At 52.2% G+C, this 25,185-nt stretch overlaps 1 protein-coding gene and 1 long non-coding RNA gene across 2 annotated transcripts in view; both read right to left on the bottom strand.

The window, feature by feature from the left end:
- The window catches only part of CUX2 (cut like homeobox 2), a 68,393-nt gene extending 48,016 nt beyond the window's left edge, over positions 1 to 20,377 (bottom strand). Inside the window, 1 exon segment of the mRNA XM_030025782.2 lies at positions 20,251 to 20,377. Within this exon segment, the coding sequence (XP_029881642.1) occupies positions 20,251 to 20,313 (63 nt within the window). The 5' untranslated portion in view covers positions 20,314 to 20,377.
- On the bottom strand, positions 4,604 to 19,907 carry LOC115346110. The gene is made up of 3 exons (XR_003925022.1): positions 19,378 to 19,907; positions 4,967 to 5,180; positions 4,604 to 4,890 (listed from the first exon to the last, which is right to left on the bottom strand). It is a non-coding gene; the product is annotated as an uncharacterized LOC115346110 (long non-coding RNA).
- Positions 20,378 to 25,185: the final 4,808 nt, after the last annotated feature.

Genomic DNA, 25,185 nt, shown 5'->3' on the forward strand with positions numbered 1-25,185 from the left:
GAAATTCCTTCATGCACTGACCTTTTATCACCACGGAGCTTCAAAAACCACGCACCCTCAGCCACTCCCCTCCCCAAAACCCACATTTCGGCTACCGGCGTTGCAAAGCCACACGAGCTACCATGCTGGGAAATGTCACCACGGGCCACCATTTCGAGGGCAGTGCTGCCTACAGCCTCCTGCCTGCCTCTGCTGGGGACTGGGGCGATGCTGCGATGCAAAGCACGCCTTTTCGGATGGGAGGGACAAGCCATCTGCATATACCTCGGCTCAGCGCCTGCCACCGCATCCTTGCAAAACCCCCTTAACCCCTCGGTCCACCCAGCGACATCCTCTTCCCCCCAGCACAGATGCGGGCAGCGGGGGGCAGGGGGGATCCCCTGAGCTTTTGGGGAAGCTGCTGGAAGTCACTTAACCTCCCACAAAGCATCAGAGACCGACACTGCTGCCCTAGCGCCACCCAGACAGGAGAGCATCTCCCCACATTGGGAGCCTGCTGCCTTCAAACAGCCCGTGGGTGGGGAGGGGGGGGACCTGGATGCAGGAACATGGGTCAGGCAGCCAAAAAATAACCCCAAGGAGGGTAAAGCTGCCTCTTTACCCCAGCACCAGGATCCGTGCAGCTGGAGGAGCAGATGAGGCTGTAACCCATCTGCGAGCTGGAGGTATGGGGATGGGAGGAAGGGGACCAGCCAGCCTGGCCCCCCCAGCACCCAAAGCACCCCTCCGGCACCGTATGGGACCACGTCCCTGCACTGGGGTCAGATGCAGCAGACAGCAGGGAACACGGCAGCATCCTCCCCACTGTAACGAATGCCAAATCTGGTTTGCACTTGATAGAGCCTGACAAGAGCAACAATCGCAGATTAGTAAGAAAACTTCTTGCTTTTCAACAAAGGTTAATAAATAGTGACAGCATTAAGTCTCTTCTGATTAACTATGCTGAAAGATATTATTGCCGTTTGTAACATGGAATCATTATTGGATTAAGCACAGTGTATAAAAATGAAATGTGAGTTTTAATCTCAAACGCAGGCTCTCCGCGCTCCGACGCAGACCAGGCAACTCGCAAAAGCTTCTTGTATTAAATTCTGTAACTCCGTCTGTGGAGAGATACCATCTAAACCGTGTCGCCTTTCTAGATTTTGGGGATTTTTTTTTCCTTGACTGTAACAAAGCCACCGCGACTTGACTTGAGAAGCATCTAAAAACGAGCCACGTGTTCTGGCTAAAATTAAGCCCCAAATCCCCTGTCATTTCTGAATACAGCATCTCCCAGGGAGGATTTCACTGCGCTCCAGCCCCTGGCATGGAGCGGGCAGGGACGAGGGCAAGGAGCAGGAATTGCTGCTCTAATTAAAGAGGCATTAAATTAAGCATTTCTGCCCATGTGTGACCACCTCTGTGCTTCCTCGCCCCATGGCTCTGAGCAAAGACATCTTGGGGGGTAATGCCCAAGGGCAGAGCAGGGCAGGGGACAAACCCAGTGCTGGGGCCACCAGCACCAGGCATCACAGCGGGGCTCAGCCCATGGAGGGAACCCCATAGAGGCAGCGAACGAGGATGGGATGGATCCTGGCTGGAGGTGGAATGGGATGGACAGGGAAGGGACCATCCCCAGTGCCCCAACCCCAGGATGAGCTGCCTGGGACGTACAGTCACTCCTTAGGAGAGGGGATGCGGTCCTGTGGTGTCACACTTCCCAAGGGACATCCCACTTCCAGTGCCAGGCTGTGCTTGCTGCACCAGTGCTTGGAGGGGGAATAAGGGATGAGAGAGGGGACGGTATAAGGGATGAGATATGGGATGGGATACGGCATGGTTCAGTTGAAAGGAACCTACCCAAGATGTTCAAAGGGAAAAGATTTTCTAAAAAAAACAGTTAAAAGCAAAACTCACGAAGCGACAGGACTGAACGCAGCGCCTGGGCTGATGCCGCTTGTGCCGTACAGCGGTGAGGGAAGAGAAAACCTTCACTTAAACCTCAGGATTTGCTGTAACTTAACAATTTCCATACATCATGTAAATTATCTTCAGCTGCTCATAGGGCATTTGTGCACAAACCTGACACTCAAAATAGGAAAAAAAAGGTTTATTAAACATACTTGAGCCAAATCCAGGCACAGTACAGGCTACCTAACATCAACATCATTACAGCAGGTAGGAATTTTACCCATTTCTACTCAAAATTGTCTATTGGAAAAAAAAAGCTCACGACTGGGCACAATTTTGTCAACTTGGGGGTATGTTTGGGATTCCTTCCTCCAGCCCTCCCACCAGGACTTAAAACATTTCCAGGCTTGGGTGGGAGAAAATCAAGGGGGGAGGAGATTAAAAAGAAAACTAGTAGTAGAAGTCATTCTTTTTCATGGAAAATGCCACTTTTATGAAAAACAAGATGCATTTTCTCCAGAAAAGGCATTTCTGAAGATGTTTGCACTTGAAATACTGGGAAAAACAAATCTGAACTTCTCCCAGAAGAGAAGATTTCTGTTTTATTTTAGGAGGATTCTCTCATGTGTTATCATTCATACTGTTGGCATTATATCTACCTTATTTCACTCCACAGCACTGGGACTGGTTTATAACATGACACGATAGCTTAACTATTCTATTACTATATTTTTTCTTATTTTTATTTTTATTTTTAAAATCATTAAGAGCAGCTGCTAGTTAGCACCAATTGAAACCCCTTATTTTCTTTTCCGGATGAAAGGGGGGGGGTCTGTTTGTTGTAATGAAACCAGTTTGCACCTAGATCAAAGTCTCTGCTGTTTGCATCGTCGGAAAAGTGTTTGACACTCATGTCAAAGTGTCAAACTATTTCATTACCACACAAAGCGGAGACACTTTGACTAGAGGAGATAAGATGTTTCCATCAATCAGCATCCAGAAACAGCCTCCCCATGATGATTAAAAAAATAAAATAATAAGGTGGTTTCAGCCACAGCATTTGAACGGCAGCTGCATAATGAAGCAACATAGTAATAAATAACAGCATGAAAGCAAAGCCCAACAGCAATGCACGAGTATCCCACGATGCTCCTTCTGGGGGAAATTCCACCTGATAAACGGGAAAACAGAGGGAAAATAAAGAACCGCTGCCCGAGGGCAGAGGGGATGCTGCTGCCGACTCATCCCGTCATTGGCCCCAGTGCCCTGGGTTTGAGGCTGGAGTTTGGGGGATACCCCTTGTCTTTTAGGTAGGAAAAGATGAATCAAGCCTGAGAAATGCCAGAAGCCTAAAAACAACCCCTCTCTGAAAAATCAAACACAGAGGTGGGAAAGCCCACACCTTTGTCACCTTGCAGCCCAGGCATGGCAAAGATAAGGATGCATGAGGGATGGGATGAACCAAAGGAACATTACAACGCCCTTGAATAAATCACCAGCCCAATGAACTGCAGTCCAAGCCAACTTTTTCTGTGGGGTGCTACCAAAACCACCCCAACCAGGCAGCCCCGAGGAGCGGGCAGGGCTCAGGGACTTCCACGAAGACAAGGAGCTACCTATGAAGCCAGGACCAGGTCAGCAAAGCCCCAGGAGGGAGCTGGGACCCCCTGGATATAGCAAAGGAGACGGCAGCAAGTTGGATTGTGTCTTAAGGGACTCATCACATGCGCAGAGTGCTTTTGCATTTGGAAGGGACAGAAATTAGTTGCAAAATTTAGTTAGAAAGGAAGATCTTAGGTGCTATCATCTTCATCTCCTCTGAAAAGACCACATAGTAGCTGTCAGTGGTCAAAACTGCCTTGGTGAAACACCCCTGAGATGTGCTGCTCCTCATTTCTGCCCATTCCTCCCAAATCCATCTCTTGCAGCAACAGGTGGTTGGGGCTACATGGTGACATGAGACCAAGGGACACACATGCTTGGTGCCAGGAGGCAGCACCATGTCACCGCACAGCATCCTCCCACCAGCACCACCGAGCTGTACCAAAAAACAGCAAGCACACCGTAAAATAGCCTACGGGATCTTCTCAACGGTGGGTGCAACAAATATGTTTGTTCAAGGGAAAATAGAGTTGGAAGCAGCAGCCAGCCATGGTGGAGATTAGAGAAAAGCCTGCTTAGACCTGACTGCGCTGGAGGAGCCGTACGGGAACACTTCATCCCTATGTAAATACCGCCACCATAATGCCGGCAGAGCTGCCGGAGCCAAGACCAGCTAGAAGTTATCAGCTGAGCAAATTCTGCTTGTTTAATTTCATATTGCCTTCAGGCACATTCACCTCTGATTTTCCCCAAACACTCCCTCTGGAGGAAGGAGACTTATTCCTCAGGCTCACCCTTCCCTAGGATCCACATGGATTTACAGAAGCAGGACAACAGCGGCCACGACCCGCATGGAGGATGCTTCCTGGGTTAATTCAGGTCAGAGACGAGTTGCTGGCTGGAGTGAGGCATTTGGGGCGTGGATGCAGATCCTCTCCGCTAACCTCTTTGCAAACTCCTTTGCAAAATCCTCTTGCAAAATTGGTTTTTAGCAAAGCCACTTATCACCTTAACCATCTATCGATTCCTCGACTCCTGGCCAGAGCTCCCAGGATCCAATACAGCGCGGGCAGGAAAAGCAGAAAAACACGACTGCAAACGAAAGCACTAAAGCACGCGGCTGAGATCACCCCGGCGAAAGCAAAGGCCCCCGACTGCAAGCAAAGGTGGTGGTCAGAGGCTCACCAGGGACTTCAGCGCCTTTGTCTCGGGGCAAACGCTGCCAGACAGAAAACTTCTGCTATTTTTTTGCAATGTCCAGCAGAGGAAACATGCAGGTGAGCTGGCTCCATCCCACCAGGGCCAAATCCTGCGCTCTGATGCGGCTGCATTGCCAAGATGGGACCCGCGCATGACTCCAGCACGATCCCGGGACCCCCAGCTCCCACCTGACAACTGCAAAAGAGAATAAAAAATAATCCCCCTGAGCATCCCTCTCCAGGGAAACCCCCCGCCATTACGGATGCGTCACCTAAATCCGAGCTCTGCAGCCAGGACCGCCTGGGAGCAGCTGACGCCAGGACACAGGCTGCGAGCCGGAGCTCACCGTCTGCAAGCAGGAGTTCACGGTCCCACGCGCTTCCCGGCAGTATCGATCTCCCAGCAGTAACAGCCGGTATAATTTTGCTTAGCTTCAAATATCTGGCGATCATGAATTCTTTGGCCACAAGGTTATAAAGCATTCTCTAAAACATGAGAAAAAGATTAAGCCTGCTTATAGTTAATAATATACTGTATACTGTCTATCAAGCTGGCTGTTTGCTATTGAGAGCCTACTATTAGACACTTATTTAAAAGGCCTTTCAAGGCTTCCCAAGAAAGTGCAGTTATGCATTTTTTTTTCTGGCAAGAACTACTATAGATAAACATCAATTCGCTCCTGCAGATCACAGTCGCAGTAAATAAATTTTTCAGGAAGCTAAGTTCCATACAAAGCCTCCTCAAAGCTCCCATTTCACACAACATCAATGTTTGGCCTCTGAGAAATAAAAAGCTCTAAGGTTGCTTTATCCAGAGCTAAATTATCAATTGTAGCTGCTTAAGAAAAAAAATAAAAATCCGGCACTTCAATGAGAAATCAGTGCAGGAGGTAAACAACACAGTTGCTAGATGGTGATGCCAGTCAGAGACAAAATGGGGAGAGACGGGGATTTTGCTAGTGATTGATCTGGACCCTCTGCGACGGCATCTGCGGCCCCAAATGCATCGCTGCGGCTCCGCACTGGCAATGGTAAGGAGGGAACAACCAGCTTCAGGCAAGCTCAGCAGCCAGCGCTTGCGCTATTTTCTTTTATAGCTTTTTAAAGTAGCAGACTGGGATTATCCATTATAAAGTATTTGTCACCAAAAAACCCCCATACCGGTTATAACCGTAAAAGCTGCAGCTCCTCGGATCGCTCGCAAGCTGCTCACAGAGGCAGGATGGAGGGAGAGCTGCCCGGTACCCGGCTGAGCCCGTGACAGCCGCGGCGTGCCGGATTTTGCCGACTCAGACGGCAGGAAGGAGTTACGACCCACCGGGGCCCAAAAGTGCTTTTCAAAGCAGCTCGCCGGGATTCAGCCATGGGATAAGAAGGGAGGGCAAGAAAAGCATCTCGGCTCACTTCTACCTACTGATGCCCTTGTAATTTGGAGCGGCAGAGTCGGCACCGCTGCCGAGCGGCATCCCACGGGGCTGCTGCCTGCTGCCTCCCAATAACGCAGTCCTTGGGGGGCACATCCAAACCCCAAGCTCCAGGACTTGCCGGCGCTGTCAGAGCCAGGATGGTGCTAATATTCAGGATGCTCCATCTGCTCTTTAAATAAAGAGATGCTGGGCTCTGTTATCATTTAATTATTAGCCTAAAAAAAGACTGAAACACAGAAAGCCTTCCAGGCTCAGGTCACGCATCTCGGTAGGAAGGAGGGTTCTTCAATAAGAGAGCAAGGGATGGGTAAGGAGAAGAGGACTGCTGCCAAAAGGCAATCCGCGTGTCCCCTATGGCTACCTCTAACAAACTCAAATACCCTGTGGTGCCCAAAATTGTAGGAGCCTCTATCTAAAAGAATGGCTTACAAATGAGGAGGGAAGGAGGACAGACCGATGTGCTGGTCTCGGTAACTCCAGATCTAATCAGCGCAGCCTTCAAGCAACACACGGGGTCGTACCCACCAGCCCGGGGACTGTCATGAGTACAAATTCATAGACCCAAAAATGAATGCCCAGCTGCAAAGGAGCAACCCCCTCGCATGCCCTTAAATCACAAATGAAGCGGCAAAGCACCACCTCTAACCGTGCCAGCGCAGTTTGCTCCCACCGTGCTGCACCTGCAGGGGCAGCAGAACCGGCCCCGGCACGGTTTTGGGTCAATCCTGTCCAGAGTAATGACATTAAAACCCAGGGACCCATCAGTGATTCATTTACTCAGTTGTTAAACATAAGGGCAATTTTGACAGTTAATAAGTTACCTGAGGAGCCGCTGCCCTTCTCAAGCACAGAACTGGGCAGCTCCCCATTGCCCGACAACGGACACTAAAGACCGATCGTCAACATCGATGCTTTCTAAGCACCCATTAAATAAAAACGGGTCAGCTGCCCCTCTACTTTTTACAAAAATGTTTTTCTTTCAACTCATCTCAGAAAATAACCTAGCAGATGCTCAGAGAAGCACTAAAATAAACTTAATTTTGAAGTCGTGAACTTGTGACACCCATTGCTCTCCTGAAAATAAAACCGCCAGGGATGATATAATATGCATATTTAACCTTCTGATGTTGCTAATGTTTTTAGCAGAAACTGATATATCGCCCGTGCACGCTGACAGGCACGAGAGCCCATAAGCTATTGCTGTGGCTATTAGCAACCACCTATTAGCTGCAGTGTTATTTCCAGGTTATAGAAATGAGCCCTTGGGCTTATGGTCCTGTAACAACTCCAGGCACTGCGAAGCCCCGAAGGAGACCTTGGAGCGTGGCTGGTTGTGGCCGAAAAGCAGCAAACACGGGGAACGTGGGTGGGCTGGAATAGGCTACGGCACCCAGCGGGACCAGGGAGATCATCTCCATGCTCACATCCCACCGCCGGCATCCCCACCGCCAGCCAGAGGCTTCAGCACACTTTTCCTGGTGCTTAAATCACTACCTCATCAAATCAACAAAACCCCCTATATATATAAATTCATAAATACACCCAATTTTAAATAAGAGGCAACTCTTTCAAGAAAAAAATGGAGGGGAAAAACCTGCCAGGAGCAAGCCCCCTCACAGCCGTGATCTTAATTGATCCACGGCAACAGGGAAAATATTTATTTAGGTTAAGGAGACTGCCGGAAGGCACAAGTTTTAAAAGTAAAATCCCAAAGCACCCAGGGCAAAACCATGCAAATTACCATCACAACTGAGTTCTTATCTATATCAATATCTGCCAGCAGCAGACCGTCGTCCCCAGCCAGCCACCAGCGCCCAGCCAGCAACCACAGTTATCTGTACTCTAGTGACACTCTTCCCAAAGTCAGACTTACGAGGCTTTTACCTTTTCTCTTATTAAAAAAAATCGTTTTGTTTTCAGGGAGTCCTGTTATAGTGGCTGTTAAAACTTGCTTCAAGCCAAAATTTTGACCCAGTGGATTCCAGTTAGGGAAAAAAAAAAAAAATTAAAAGCATTTTATACATGTCTTTACAAAAAAACACATGTGGTTATCAAGATGCAATGCAATATGTCAAGTTTGGGATGCTTTTTGTGCCCCAAGTAATTAAAAAAAAAATAATTTTTTTTTTTAAAAAAAGCATCTGCCCAGGTCCCCACCCATTAACTTTTAATGGGAATCCAGCTCTTCTAGCATTAATGATGAAATCAATGTTACTCCCTCTCAAACTTTGCTCGCACCCAGGAATTTGGTCAGGACCTCTCTGCATCCCACTGGGGTTTGTCCCCTGCTCTCCCAGCACCCACAGGCTCATCTTGAACGTGTTTCTTGGTGACCCTGAGGGAGGGGAGCTCTCCGCAGGGATGCTCGGGAAGGGGTGAACCAAACACCCCCACGGTGCTTTTATATATAAGATTCGGTGATTGGTAAGTAAATGTTTTTCCATCGATAACAACAGATAGCTAAATCAAAGCTTCAGCGTGCCCTCGGATCTCTTAAACAGCATCATGGATTTCCTACCGAATCGGTAGATGAATCAAATACCTGGTGCGAGGCTGCAGATAATCCCGACGATTTATTTTGGGGGAGCCAGGGCAAGGGAAGGCGGGGGGCAGACTCCAACCCCAGCGAGGATTTGCGTATTAGTAAAAACAAACAATCCTGTAAATAACGAGACCCTCGTCCTGTCTCCACCACGCTACTCTTATTGAGTGAGTCAGATGTTCTGCTGATTAAAAATTGATCCATTTCAAAATCTAATCAACAGAATAGGATTCTTTCATATGTTATCAAGGCAGCTGCTGACAACAAAAACCAAACCTGTTATTAACCCATGAACCCCGATGACCTGAACCTGGCTAGGCTCTGCAACTGTAAATTATTCAGTAGTCCAAGAGCAATACCCGTAAGCCTGATGAATTTACGCCCCGACCGGAGCCGGTGGGGGTTAAAGCCAATATCACAGACCCGGGGGTCCCCGGGGACGCAGTTCACGACACGCTGCCACTCTGTGTCATGCCTGGGAATACATTACTGGCGTCTGCTCAGCTTCGCCTTGCAAATGTCTAGTCCTTTTTTTTCTGTTTTTTTTTTTGTTTTGTTTTTTAAATGACTTTCTGGATTCAGCACAGCACCGTAGGGAGCAGCCCCACGCAGCCCCACACCGGCGGTGCAGCGGAGCCCCGGCAGCCCTGTGGGCACGGCCGGTCTCTGCTCAAGCCCTGGGCTGATGCCGTTGAGCAAAACTCATAGGGCAAAAGGTTTGCATCCCTGCTTTAGCCATAGCCCAGCATTGCTGGTTCAGCCATGGAGGAACAGGGAAACTGGGGGAGCAATTGGCAGGTTTTTAAAATTTTAATCATTATTTTTAAGCCCCGCTTGCGTTCCTCGCCCACGTTGCTCAACACGATGATGGAGACATCGCAATGGCTTGATGCCACCACTGGGTATTACCCTGTGGTTTGCCTCTTGGATCTGGCTTTATGGGCTGGTGACGTTCCTCCATGGTCACACCGTGCCCAGGGGACACCCGTTTGGCACAGACCAGGCTCAGCTCTGCCGGGGCCCCAGCACTGAGCCTGGGCATTCCTGTGCTGCTGACTTGTACCTCCCCCCCAAAAAAACCACGTTCACCCAAAAGCACCCAGGACACAGAGGAGCCCCAGCCTCACCACAGGCTCCGACCCCACGCTGCTGCCAGCATCCAGAGCGAGCCAGGATTGGGATCACCACCGGCTGAGCCACAGCAGCATCGCTTGGCTCCCCAAGCCTCAAATTAACGTCTTTCTGCAAGTTTTGGAGGGGGAGGGTGGGAAGTGGCAATTTTAAGCGCAGGTTTTGATGCTTTTTGGGGCAAAGACCCCCTGCCCAACATTGTTGAATGCTTTATTTTCTACCCCAAGCTGCCCGGCCACAGGCAGCACCAGCCTGGTTGATCAGCCGCCGGTTGATGCACCCGGCATAAGAGGCTTGAACCAGAACGGGGAAAAATCGGCGCCGCATATACCAAGCTTGAAGATAACGACGGCTCTTCTCTTAAATTGTAATATATTTATAAGTTTAATGACTCTCTGACCTCTCCTTAAAGCCCAAATAACCCCTGGGGAGCCCCCTCAGACTGGCCGCAATCGATCCTGGCTGGGCTGCCATCTCCCAGCTAGCGGCAGCTCCCAGGGATGCTCCATGTGTCGGGTGGGAGGCAAAACCGCTCCTGACCCCCCAAAAAAACCCACTGGGTGCCAGCACCACACTGGGGCTTTTCAGTCATTTAATAGTGAGCCCGTCACCATCCTTCACCCCACAACCTCAGGGGGACCTGGGGGACCCCAAGTGGCATGGTATGGCTAAAAATACGAGATATTGACTTTTTTTTTTTCCTATATTAAGTCCAAAAGCACTTTAGAAACAACCCAGAGAGCCGCTGGCAGTGGCAGCACCCGCAGGGATGCTCCCTGGCCTCCCCAGAAGCGAAGCCCTGGCTCCTCCCCAGCAGGGATTTTGGAGAGCCATGCTCTCCCCGGCATGCCAAAGAGGCTGGAGTCACAGCCTATCCCCACAGCCACGACGACAGCGCGCAGACGTCACCTCCATCGATTTTGGATCGAAATCTCAGCTGAAGGCATCGGGGCTGGGGGTGTGAGGGCAGAGCACAGGGGTGAGAAAAATACAAAAGCATCGGCAATTGGGCAGTGGGTACCATCCCCGCCAGCAAAAAACGCAAGCAGAGCATTTTTGTGTTGTTTTTCCATTTTTTTTTTTAAAGCCTCCCCAGTTAGAGGCTTCTGGCTGCACATCCCCAGGCTCCGCAGTTGGAGCAGGTTGATCTCCCACATAACTCCTGGACTGGGGCTCTGTGAGCCCCCCGGCTATGGGATACCTGCATTAAACCCCTGACAGGCTGCAGCCCCACATCCCTCCTCGTGCGTGGTCCTGCCCACCCGGTTCCAGGGCTGCACAGATGCCCCCCAGCACGACCTTCCCATCCACTTTAGCATCCTTACAGGGTTGCCGCCTGGTGGGATACCAGAGTGATTCAGACACAGAGAACGCAGCAAGGGTTTGCCTCTTGGTAAATCAGATACTCCATATAATTTCATTATATTACAAGGTAGATATTGGGGAATGAGTCTTGGAAGAGAAACTGAGTGCAGGATCCAGCCCAGGAGCAGCCCCATCCTGGCACAGCCAGCGATTAATTCGCACAATCTGCAAGGATGCACGTAAACAACCGCTGGTTTGTCTCGCCATCATCATCATCATCACCGCCGCTCGGGGGGTCGCAGCGGCTCCCTCAGCGCTGCCAGGGCAGGCAGGCTCACCCAGCACCGACCATCTACCCCCTCTGCTCCCTCCTTGCTATCTAATAATCACACTTGTGCGAAGCTGTTGCTGTACATAAGGAAAAGAGAAAACATCCTTGGAGAGCCTAACAATCAGACAATTTTTAAGATCATGGAGCATTAAACCATTCCCAATAGGGTTTACTAATCAAACAGCCAAATCCTTCATAACCAACCAATCCCTACAGAGCAATTAAATCCTTCCCCTTTAAAACACTTGGCACGCCGTCTGGGGAGAAAAAGAAAAATTTGCAAAATTCATTTGATAAATTAACCAGGGAAAAGAAAGAAGTGAATCAAGCTTTGTTCTTTTATTTTTTTTTAATTATGGAATTCACAATGCCTGAATAATGTTTAATAAGAACTATGAAAATTCCTAACAGTATTACAACACAACACAAAAGAATTAACCTGGTTACCGTGAAAAATTGCATATTTAATTAAGAACTGAGAGTTCAAAACTATCCAGAGATTTCAAAAGTACCGTTGCCTAAGGGGCTAAATTACACGCTCGCAGTGCTGCTAACAGGGCTGGAGCGCGCAATCATTACCCAAGTGTCCCCATTAAGTGACAATGGGCAGATGACATCAAATTCATTTCAAAAGCAACAGGAATTGAAGCATTCGCTTGGGTAGTGGAAGGGAAAGCGACTATCCTGCTGGTATAAACCAGACCCCTTGTTGATAAAGGCAATAATTAAAGAATAATGTTAATTAGCTGCTTTTATTTGAAAGAAAAGTGCAGTGGCAGGAGACGCTACCTCTGCGGCATGTGCCGAGTAGAGTATGGCGCAGGTGAAGCTGCTGGCCCTGGATGGCCACCAGTGTCCCGGCTGCCAGGACACGTGCCACAGCCGTACCCCGGGCTGGGTCTCACTGGCCCCAGGCACCCGCCGGCCCCAGCCAGCCCTCAGCTCTGCCAGGGCTGGGGTTGAGGGGAGTTAAGAGGTGGTTGGGACCAGCAGAGCGCGGCCCATCACCGGTGCCAGAGGAAGGGAACCGGAGCGGCACGGCCAGGGCATCCTGCTCCAGCTCCAGCACAACAAACGTGGCACCAGCAAACGCTCACCGGGGGAGAGACCCCATGGAGGAGCCTTCACCAGCAACTCGGGCACTGAATTCGGGGCCCAAGGGTGCTGCTCAGGGGACCTAGCACAGGGAGCTGCAGTATGGGGATCCCCAAGAACCCTCCTCCTGGAGGGCACCGTCCTCCCCATCACCCCGTCCCAGCCACCGGGCGCTGCTGCATCGCATGCAGCCATCACGGGGGGCTTTTCGCAACACCGCTCCCCCAAACCGTGCCTCCGTGGGACAGAGCCCATCGCTCCCTGGCTGCGCCACCGGACCCCACTGCTCCCCCCTCGGCCAAGAAACCGGGGGATGGACGAGAGGGGTAATAATTACCCAGCTCTTGGGGATGAAGCAATGTTTGCAAACCACTGCGAGAGCCGCAGACGAAGGCAGCTCTCCCTGTCGGCACGATTAATAAAGAATAAATGTCCTCTGCAGCCAGGCTAAGCAATAACACACCGGCTCCGGCGCCGAGGAGCGGCTGTGCTTACACCGCACATTACAAGACCCGCTGCCAGCGCCAGGTAATACTTTATTATGTTATCCCGACGGAAGAAAACAAAGGATGCCCGAGGTCCTGACTTCGGTGTAAAACTGCAGAAGCGTTACCAAAGGCAACGGCAGCATGCTCAGAGCAGCTGATGCACGGCACAGCTCCCACCAGAGGAATATGTACACGGGGTTCAAATTGGTTATTTACTTTTTTAGAAATCTGCGTTGCAGAAGAACTAGCTAGCATGCACATGCCAAGCAATTAATATTAAAACGGCCACGCGTTAGCAGCGAGTCGCTTAAACTGCGGCTAAATCAATACTCTGGGGTCCTGTTGCAGCTTTGGGGAAATCATTAAGTGCTACACCAAAGTAGTCAAAAAAATAATTATACAGCAAGGCCGTTTAAAAAAAAAAAAAAAAAAAGGCACTGAAACCATTTTGGAAGGAGGCGTCGGCATGTTCAGCTGCGTGAAATCGGGAAGCTCAACTTAAAAGAAAAAACACCAATTGCGGCGAATACTGCAAAGCAGCTCTTCAGCAGACATGGCCAAAATAAGTCATATTAAACATAGAGATGAAGTTGAAGGACCCCATCATTGCATTCTGATGGTTGCATTCTGAACCCCATTCTGACGGGGTTCCTGCCTGCAAGCCCGGGGTGAGCAGTTATTGCCCCCCTTCATCCAGGGCTCCCCCTCCGCCCCAAACCCAAGCTGGGATCTGCCAGCGCTGGCCGGGGCAGATGCTCCTGCGCCCCTGCTCATTAACAAGCACTGCGGTAAATAACGAGCACTTCAGCTTTCCAGGCTATCTAAGCCTTTTGGTTAGATTTTGCTGATGACCCCCCGTGGCTGGCGGCTTGCTGGCTGCGAGAGCTAGTTCTTCATTGCACTGATACAGCCTGGACCGCCTTGCAGAGATGCCCCCAGAGATCCTCCGCATGGGCAACTGAAATGGCACGTGCAACCCTTCTGAGGGCCTTTTGCTGGGGGAGACGATGGCCAAGTGCAAAGGCACAACTGCCAGGATGCTGCCAGGCCCCTTCCGGGGTGATTCACCCTGAAATCCTGGTTTGCAAGAATACTCCATTCCTTCTCCATCCCTTGCACCCCAGAAGCAGGGAAACTGAGGCACAAAGCCACAGCCCAAAGCAGCAAGCCAGTGCTGGGACAGAGCCCGGCCCAGCATCGTAGCTGTTTCACTCCATCCTGAATGGCAGAGATTTCTCAGCCTGCAATGGGGAAGGGGACACAACCCCGTCATTTTACGGTGGGCTGGGAACAGGAATCCTGAATTTTAACCCTCCTGCAGAAAAACCCAACGCCCCATGCTCAGCCTCATTCTCCCCACTGAGCCTTGAGATGAGCAGGTGAGGCACCCACAGACCCCACTCCCCCCAACCCCCCTACCCCATCGCCAAAGCCAAGCCAGGAGAGGGGGATCTTAGCAAGACAGCTGTCTTGAGCAAGCCAGACCCGGCAAGGGGCCGAATCCTGCTTCCCAGGTTTTGCTGTCTCGGCAAGACACACCAAAGGCTGCGGGAAAACATGCACCACAAAAAAAAGGTGATTAAAGGCAACTCAGTCATACATCCTAATGCAACACGCACGAGAAAGTGTTACGAAAGGGGAAAACTTTTTAATAAAGTCTGCAAGTATATATTCCTCCTTTATCAACCTCAAGATTTATTGACCCAAGAAGCCATATTGACTGAATAAATCTTGATAATGACCCCAGCAGAAGTCAATACCTGCTTATTATCTCCCAAGTTGGGGAATTACATCTTTCGGTAATAGGAGCAGGATGGTACAAAATGTTCTGAGAAACTTCACCCAGGCTTTTTGGGGGGAATGGATGCCTCTAATGTGCCTTTTCCAATTCGAGGGGGAATCTGCTACACCATTAATACAGTGAGCAAGCTGCTATGTGGTTTCTATCTCGAGGTCTGGCAAGGGGTGAGCACACACCGTCGCTTTTGAACCCTAAATTAATTTCATTTCAAGGCAGGCTGTTGAGGAGCAGGATGCTGCAGCTCGCCATCGCCCTCCCTCTCTGCAAACAATGGCCCCGCATTTTCAATTTGCCATGTTGTGTTGGCAGCTCCCGGGACAATTCCCTGAAATTCAAGACGTGGGAATTCCCGCAGCCGGGGATGTATAGCACCATGATTACGCCAGCACCCAAGGGAGGAGGGGAGAAGCATCCCTGCCATCCCACAGGACATGCAGCCACCCCTGGGAACCCAAATACACTGCTTTTCTCCAACCAGCAAAAATAGGAGCGATAAATGGGGGAGCAGACGGGCTGCTCCAGCCCCTAAATCCATAGGCAAGCAAAGCCTTCTGCATTTAAAGATGGTGCTTCTTTTGCCAACAGTTAACTTTCCATTCAGCAGAGAAAACAGTAGCTATGGGACTGGCGCGTACAACAATTATGCCTGCATTTTTATTTGAAGTCTCTGCAGACAGCAAGAAAAATTAACTGAAGGGAGCAGTTCCTGTGCCAACATATGGAGGGAGATGAATAGCGAGTTCTGCATGCTCTGCTGAGGTTATCTAGTTAAGCAAGTACCTCCTAAAGGACTCGCAGGCTGGGAGTGTACTGTTTGCTTAATCTGGTCATAAATAATAATTCGGATCACCAAACGTTTTAACATTCAGCTCCACCTGCAGCACAAAAGCCCTACTGAGCCCTGCCAAACTCAGGGCTGCAAGGCAGCGGGAGATGACGACGCAGCCTGGGGACCCCAAGGAAATGGCTCCCCTCTCGCCATCAAGCCATGCCGGGCATCGATGCAAGAGGCTCCTCCACCACCCGGGCTGGCCTGAGTTGGGGGCAGCAGGCAGCTGTCTCCACCCCATGAACACCCCTCCGTGCTCTCCCCCATTTTGGTGGGCACGGCAACCCCAAGCGCTCTGCTCGCTGTCTCCATGCCCATCTCCAAGCTGGATAACTTGCCAGGACATGGCAGGGCTGATACCCTTCCCTCTGGTCCCATAAAAATCAAATTATATTTCCATCCCTGTCCCCTATTCGCCTCTTGGTCACAATTCCTTTTTTTTTTTTTCTCCCCCTCCCTCCAAGGCCATAGAGACAATCCACTAAACTGGATCAGGAGGCCAGCGCATACATCTCTAATGGGCTGCAGCACGCACACAATTAATTAATGGATTTATTAATTAGGGAAGAAGTCACTCTTCGGTCTGGAATTGGGGTCACCAGTTTCTAAAGTGAGAGCTGCGGAGCTAAAGATAAACTCTCATTTTCTGCAGCTCTTTTCTTGTCTGGCAGCGTCTCAATTATTCAGCCACAGGGAAAAAAACACATTTCACTTCAGGAACTTCATGGTCCGACTTTCTGCCAATGCACAACACAGACCCAACAGCAGGTGGGACCAGGAACATGGCCCATCTCATTCTCCCCTTCACATATAAATTAGAAATGTTAGAAATAGCAAGTATTTCCTTCTAATGAAGGATTTGGGGGGACCAGTGGGATGTGGGATGGATGCTGCACCTTAGCCTGTCCCAAGGAGGGAGCTGCAGTGGAGGTGTGGAAGAAGGGGACACCACAAAGTGGTCAATGATGGTGACATCCAGAGGCACATGAGTCCCCCAGCCGCCAAGCTTTTAATGGGCCATGCTGGAGCATCAGCTACGCTTTGGTGGTCAGTTCAGGTGAACTTCCTTGGTGGCACATGGAAGGGACAATCATTTCTAGCTGCTATAGCCCTAGAAAGGAAACAGGGCTCCTGGGTGAAGGAAAGAAACATCACTAATGTCCCTGCCAAGAGACAGGCTACAGAGCACAGCCGCAATAGGAGACAGCAGAGAATCCACATGAAGACCACCATCACAAACACCCTGGTCATTGGGAACCTCTCGAGAGGAGCACACAACTATCAGACAACAGATAACCCAAACATGAGACAGACATCTGCAGAGAACCAGGTTTCATTAGTGCCACTGCTCCTAAATTCGTCTTAACTGTTAAAACAGGACAATTCTGCAGCCCATGCTCTCACACACAGGGAGCGGCCAGAGCCACTGGAAAGCAGAAACCATGTTCACAGCCCCACAACGCTCCTTAGCCAGCCCCGAGCATGGGCCGTACTTTCATAAACCCTGAGATTTCAGCTTGGAAAGATGAAATCCCAAGATGGGGACACCCAGAGCCCCCTCGGGCTCCCCCCTCTTTCCTTGGGCCCGGCGACCACAGGCAGCATCCCACCCTTCACCTCCACAAAGCAGGGGTGGGAACAGACAGCGTTGGGTGCTGGAGATGCTGGAGGAAACTGGAAGGTCCCACCGGTCTCTCCATAAGAGCCCTAAAAACCACACAGGACCCAGGGAATTTGCAGAAGTGAAGTTCCCCCCGTTCACAGCCCCAGAAACGCCTTGGCCTCCCCCCAAGGTTATCCTGCCCACAGGCTGCTCCACAAGAGTGCAGTTAAGTTTATTAGTCCAAGCTCCAGGAATTAAGCTTCAGCCAAGAGGACTGATAGCTTATTTACTGCTGTCGTCTACATAAAGAAGAATTTTGACACATTGTTAAATGATAGCACATTTAGATAAGTCAAGCTGTCATATCATTTAATGGATGTCTAAACTCCCTCTGTAGCTGATATGTAAAATTTATGCACTTCAGAATATCATAAGGTTATAATATTTTAATCACATCCACAGGTTTTTTTTTTTTTTCCCCTCCCCTAAACTTTGAACAGAAAAAAACATTCCATCAACCACACCGCGCTCCGAGGCTCCCGGCACACCGCCATCCGGCAGAGCTGCCACCGAAGTTTCTGCCCAACTCTGCTCCGGCATGCGGAGAGCATTTGCATTACGGGAAATAAAACGAAGAGCATTTTATTTGACGAACCAAACACTGGAGCTGTATAGCCAGAGCTCATCTGCATAATGATATGTGAAGACATTTATAAAAGATGGCTATAATCGGTCTCTCTCCCCTCACTCGTGGTTGTATTTATTATCCCAAATCCGTAGCTCACAACTCTTCCCATTTTTTGCCGTTTTAACACGGAACGGGTAGGACTAAAACAGCATCCAGCACACGGAACGTGTAATCCATACAATGCTAACCGGAACATAATAAACCACAAGCAAATTAAAACACAAAAAACCCATAAAGGTATGAATCCCACTATGACTATTATACACAAGAAAGCTGTAAAAAAATACTGCATTAGTAATGTACACAATAAAACAATCTCATAACCCAGTGAAATATGTCTGGTATTATCTTTGATAGAATTTTATCTCTTCTCATTTCCGAGACTATTTGCTGTAAAAAGGCCCAATGCCGTTTCGATCAAAGTGCTGCCGAGTAGCACATTATCTACATGTTTTACATATGCCCACCATTCATCAGGGTTGCTCAAACTCTGCCATTCCTGGCCAGCTCCAGGCCAGCAGACCTGCTCAGACACATGCATTAAAAAGGAAGAAAAAAATACTGAAAAAGCTCTTGGAAGAATAATAAATGGATTGTTCCCCCCCTCCTTTTTCTTTTTTTTTCTTTTTTTTTTTTTCTTTTTTTTTTTTTTTTTTTTTTAAATAGAGGGCATTAGGCCAAGCTGGCACAAGGTCACCTTTCCCACCGTGATCCCAGTGAGGCAGCAGAACTGCTGCCTGGACAGAAGTCAATCCCTACTGCTCCCTCTCCAGCTCCGCACCCAGTCACAGCCACCCGGACACGCAGAACAGCGAGGAAGAGCTGCCCACCTCCCAGCCCACCTCTCCCTCTGGCAAAGTCCCTGTCCCCTTCCCCCCCCCCCCCCGCAACAAACCCACGGAAAAGTAGCTGCCAATATTTGCCTTTAAATAAAGGTCTGCGCACACCCAGGAAAAGTCATTAGCGTGATGTAGCGAGGAATGCTTTTGTATCTGAAGCGCTTAGACCCGTAATCCCTTTCCGACCACGATGCCATAAATGAGCAGTCATGGCAAGCCGACCGGCCGCGGTACCTGCATTACTTTTAGGGTAGCGCATCACAGATGTAGCACGTAATCTGCTTAAAAGCCAAAATGTATTAAATGCTGGAACTGTTGATACAGTACCGAAGCACCATAAATCGCATTTCAATTTGTTTACTCCCCTATGAAGCATGCTGCATTTTAAACTCCGTAATATCCTACAGGGATAAACCCATTTAATATCCATGTAAATGAGCGTTTCAGCTTTTGTAGTAGATCCAGGTTGGGTTTCATCCCATTATGTTGGAAGAGCTATTGTGTTAATTATCCGCCTGCCTGCTACATAGGTGCCTATTTAAGGTCACCAACTGTCAGCATCCCCTGACAAACCTTCCCTCATACCCGGTAACAAAGGACTTACCGTTAATTTCACAGACCGAGGGCACTACGGCGGGATACGGCATCCGTGACCTGCCCAGAGCCACAAAGGATCTCTCTCCCGCCGCATCCATCACAAGTCCCAAACGCCGGCAGCCTGCCCTTACCGGAGCCGGTTCGCAGGACCCGCCAGCAGCCGGTTGATGCCGATCGCCTTCCCTGACATTCAGGGCTGACCGAGCCCCGGCCTCGGCCCCGCAAACCCCCGGCCCTGAATAACAATGGGAGCTCGGCGGGGCTCCGGGCAGCCCCGCTCCGCCATCCCCCCGGGGCTAACGCGCAGCCATCAGCTCAATACCGAGGCTCTGCCCTCCCCAGCGCCCGGCTCCAAACATCAGCTGGGAATGCAATTACAGAGCCACCCCCGCTCCCGGGGGAGGGGACACGGGGACACCGGGGACACTTTGCAGCCCGCGGGCACCTGCGGCTCCGCTCCGCGGGCGGGGACCGCAAGAAACTTGGCGGAGCGGCGCGGGGGGCCGCGCTCCCCGCAACTTCATCCCGCGCAACTTCCCTCCCTCCCTCCTCTTCCCCCCTCCCCTCCCCTCCCGCCGGGGCGGAGCGGCGGCCGCCACCCCCCCCCCCCCTTTCCCGGCCCCGCTGTCACCTCGGGGGCGGCGGGGCGGGGGCCGGGGCGGCGCGGCTCCATTGCCGCTAGCGCTGCTCCATGCTCCCGGGCGGCGCCGAACAAAGAGCGGCGGCGGCGGGGATCAATTTCTGATACCTATCGATGGGGAAGGGCGGGCGGAGGGAGGGAGGGCGGGAGGGAGCGGGGGGGGGGGGAAGAGGGAGGGATGGGGGCGGCCGCCCGGATCCCCCCCCCCCCCTCCCCGCCAGCCCCGCCGCCGCCACCAACCTGGAGCCGGCGGACATCAAACCGCGTCCGGTATCGAAACATCGATCCCACGTCGGCGGCCATCTTGGGGGAGACCGGAGGCGCGGAGGGGCGCGGAGAGGCGCGGAGGGGAGCGGAGGAGACCGCCCGCCTCCACCGCCGGGGGCGGCCCCGCCGCCGCCGCCGACTCGCCCCGCCCGCGCTCCGCGGGGAGGGAAAGGGGCGGCCTCCCCCCCTTCCCAACCCCCCCCCCCCCCGCGGGTGGTGGGACCCCCCCGCGGCTCCTGCGGAGCAGCCCCTCACAGGCCTCCACCGGGGAAGGGGCGCAGAGCCTGGGTACAACGGATTTTTTAGAATTTTTTTTACGACAAATCGGTGTTTTAAGAACACCCAGCCGTCGCGGGAAGGTGGCAAATCACCATCCGGAAGCCGCTGGTTAAACTTTTTTAGGTTTGGTTGGTTTGGTTGGTTTTTTTTGGTTTTTTTTTCCTCCCCTAACCTGACACATCCAACACCTTTGACCCTGGGGGCAATTGCCACAGCAAACATGCTCACAGCACACCACGGCCAGAAAAATCCCCAACTTCAGACTGGTTTAGGACTATATTTTTCAATGACTCCATGCAGTTGGGCTCTGCAGAATTCAAACAACCTGAACAGAAGAACAGGGCACAGCCAGTAGCTCTTGGGCAGTAACAAAACCTGTCCAAGAAATACCCCGTTTGCTTTCCTACCAAAAAAATAAAGATCTTTACAGTTTCTGCCCCGAGTTGCCCCCATACCCAGTCGAACCGACCACACCAACATCCCAAGGGCTTTGAGCATTAATTTCCTTCCCCCAGGGGAGAGCGGTAACATCCCAGCAGAGCCGTGCCATGTTTGCACTGGAGGGACCCCAGTGCTTTTGAGCGGAGAAGGGCTGGGCTGCCCGTTTGGGTACATTTTGCAGGGAGGTATTTGCAGACCAAGCAAGTGCAGCATTCTAATATTCCTCCTAAGGAGCAGGTAATACCCGAAGCTGTTGTGCAGACACGTGCACATCTCTGCACATGGAAGAGCCCGGGGCTTCTGCCAGGCTGTGACACAAACCCACATCCCAGCTCCCCTCCTTGGGACCCAGTGTGGGGCAAGCTGGGACCCCCACCCCCCCCCCATGGGGGGGGATGCAGTCCTGAAGTATTGCCCCGGGCTCGCAAGCTGCTTTGCCTCTGAAACTGCAGAGAAGGCGAGGGCAGGACGCAGCAGCCCCCTCCTTCACCAGCACGCTGGTCCCCCCCCGATCTTACCTGTCACCGTTTGCTGCTGCAGAGATCCCAGTGCTCAGAGGGGCTGGAGGGAGACAGTCAGTCGTCCCGGCAGCCTCCACTACCCATGTGCATGGACACCAGCAAACCCAGGACAAGTGCTTCTGCTGCTGTCACTCGTAGTCCTTCACTATCCCAGCCCCAAAGCTCTCAGCTCCTCTCGCTACAACAGATCTTGCAGCACTGGAGCCTCTCTCTGCACCTGGCTGGGGAGGAAGCGGCTCCCCAGCCGTCCCAGGGCTTGGCCCCACCTGGCAGCTCAGGCACCATCCTGCTGCTGTTACCTGCATTTTGCAGGACTCTTGGGATTCCACTAAAAAGCACAGTTTGAGTTCAGAAGATGCCAAGTAAAAGGAATACCCTTCAAACTCCACCCTGCTCCGCAGGCACTTCCCACTGTCATGGGGACAGGTCTGCTCCTTCTCTTCTTGCTGTCTGAAGTTCACCCAGGCCAGGAAAACTGTCCAAAAGGATAAGGCAGACACCCAAAGTGACCTTGGCACCATGCTGTAGCACAAACAGCTAGGAAATGATCTCATCCTTCTCATCTCTTCCACTCAGAGAAACTCAGAGCTGCTCACAATCCCACAATTGCAAAACGCCTCAGGCAGAAGAACAAGTGAACAGAAAATCAAAGTTCAAAGAAAGGATTTGCAAGAGCCAAGGCAGTTTGTGTTAGAGAGAGCCTGCATGCTCCTGCAAGCCCTGCTCCAGCCTCTTCCCCACCTCTAGCGCTGGACGGAGAAGGGGGGGTCCCACGGCAGAGCCTCCTCATGGTGCTGCAACAAAAGCATCCGCCTGGAACTGGTGAACCCCAGATGCAATTGCAAATGCCGTGCTGAAACCTCAACCCCATTGGCATCAACAGCAAACTCCACAGATGCTCTGACACCCCAACCATCGGGTGCCTCTGCACTGCCCCTGCCTGGGTGCACCCAAGTCAAGCACCCAACTTTGCTCTGAGAGCCCAAGCACTATAAATAGATCCTCTCTTAACTCCACAACCACAAAAATCAGAGACCCCAAACCACTGGGAGGTATTGAGATTTGTAATGAGATTGGGTCTGCTGGTGGTGCCAGGCAGGTGCTTCACCTTACAGCCTCTGTAATTAGCCAGGGGGGAGAGGGGGAGGAGGGGAGGAAATCCCTCCATGGGAATTCATTTCAGTCTCTCTCTCTCAGGGCCATGCATAGGGGGAAGTTTGGTTATAGACCCAGGTGGGATGGATGGTCTCTGCTGAGGTGAGAGTTGATTCTGGCTCTTTGATGCCATGTCCTCTCTGTGCCAGCAAGGGGGATGGTTGAGTCTGTTCATGACCAAGATGCTCCAGGTATCTGCTGTTGGACACCATTGGAGACAGGTCCCAGCAACAGGACCTTCTCCCTGCGCCCACAAAGCTGATCTTACGCCCATAAATCACTGCCCTGCTCTGCTGCCGAGGGAACAGAAGAGCCTGCTCATAAATCAGAAATAAAACTAACTTGGCATCTTTGGTGAGCAAATTAAATTATGGGCTTTGGAGGAATGTTTCTGTTTGGCCAAATCATTAATAAATCAATGGGAACCGTAAGGAAGAAGAGAGGGGCTGCGCCCCGTGCCGCACAGACGGATGGAAAGCTGCAGGGCAGCATGCTCCATCCCCGCTCCCCCTGTGTCCCCTTGGGCACTGCCTGGCTGGCCCCGGAGCACCCCAGGGAGAGTAGGGGGAGCCCGGTCCGGCCAGGCCCCCACCACGACCCAGGGCTCACCCACCTCGGGGAGTGCTGCAAGGCACAGGTTAATAAATCAGTTTGTCTCCAGAACGGTTTGCTTTGTGCACCTGACAATAGCCCGTTGTAAATGGCAGCCCCTCGCCTCCTCTTCTGAAAGGCTTTTAATTAAAATATGGAAGGGGTTTTTCTGTGTGCTTAAAAAAAAATAGTTAGATTTCAGCACACTCCCATTTCAGGCATTAATTTATTCTCGCCTTCCTACCGTTTGTGATCCACATGATAAACCCTTTGTGCAGCGTCCGGCCCCATTAGGCGGCCAAGGGATGACATTGGCCACGAGAGCCACACACCAGTGGTGACGGTGAGCTCGCTCGGCCACCTTGTCCCGAGGATGGACAGGGGGACACCAGGAGCCACACCGAGGGACAGCAGTGCCATCAGGGTGAGCGGGGACGAGTCAGGCCCTGGGGCCGGCCAGGAACTCGGGCCCACCTTCAGCCCTGGGCGAAGAGCAGAAAGACCCTCGTGGAGACCCAGGCGGCCGCTCCCAGACCTCTGGGAGCTCTGTCCCCATCCCATGCAGGGGAAGGCAGCACAGGCCCTGTCAGCTGTCACCAAGCAGAGCTGGGTCCTGGGGTCCAAAAAACCCTGGCAGGGGTGCCACCACCTCCCCCGTGCCCCCCACTGCAGGGTCTCTGCCTCCTCCAGAGCCAGAGGCCTCTGCCAGTCCAGGGGAGCAGGAGCCACCCCCCGCCGGAGGATACGAGGCCATTCCAGTCTCTTTCCCATATTCTCACAAATGATTTAAAGTGTTTGATAGCATAGGAGCCCATGGCCGCAGGTGATGTAGCTTCGTGGCCATCTCCCCTCTCCCTGCAGCCTGCCCTCTGCCCTCTTCCCTCGTCCCTCTCCCTGACCCTCTCGCACCTCCTCCCTTCCCTCGCCCCTCTCCCTGCCCTTCTCCCCCCCACGTCTCTCCCTGCCCCTCTCCCCCTTCCCGCCCCCACGTCTCTCCCTGCCCCTCTCCCCCTTCCCCCCCCCATCTCTCCCTGCCCCTCTCCCCCAGCCCCGCCGGGGACCCGGCAGCGCCCGCACGGCGCCCGCTACAACGGCGCCACCTGGCGACCGCCGCGGTAGCTGCAGCGCGTCCCACCGGGCCGGGGCGGGGGCGCACGACGGGACACGGGGGGTACCGGGGAGCACTCGGGGGACTGGGGAGGGCACGACTGGTCACCGCGGGGGGACACCCCGAGGGGGACACTAAGGGACATGGGGGGGTACCTGGGGGACACAGGAGTGCAGGGTGAGGCACCGCGGGGGGCACAGCACCCCTCCATCTCCCCTCGGGGCCCGCTGCGGCTCCTGCAGGGGATGCACTGAGCTGTGCCCGGCCTCAGCCCTCAGTGCCCCCCGGCTGCCCCAGGATGCGCGGGGAGGGTGCCTGGGCCCCTCCGCCGGCCACATTTCTGCCACTGCTACATATTTCCAGGCACATTCCCCCTACAATTAGCACATGCTCTTTAATTAATTTTCCTCTTTTATTGCTTCGCCCAAATTATCTCAACTATGGCGCCATTTGGCGTGCGCACGGTGGATAATGCTGCTATTTATGGCTTTCCCCTGTCAATGCTCCGGCTCGGGAGGCCAGGACGGCCATCTCCTCCTGGGGCCACATCCTGTGCACAGTGCAGGGCACATCCCCAGGGTGGGCCAGCAGCTCGGGGATAGGAGTATCATCTGTCCTTGTCCCCATCACCTGCCCTGTCCTCAGGCCATACAGCCCCTGGCTCTGTTTTGTGGGTGGCAGCTCTTCCCCAGACCCCTGAGCTGGGAAAATCCTCCTGGCCATTATTGCGGTGATATATCCTTCCAAGTGAAAATGGAGCTGAATCAGGCAAAGCTGCTAAATTAAGTCTGTCTGGAATAAGCTGTTAAATAC

Source organism: Aquila chrysaetos, chromosome 9, assembly GCF_900496995.4.
Source record: "Aquila chrysaetos chrysaetos chromosome 9, bAquChr1.4, whole genome shotgun sequence".
Taxonomy (NCBI): Eukaryota; Metazoa; Chordata; class Aves; order Accipitriformes; family Accipitridae; genus Aquila; species Aquila chrysaetos.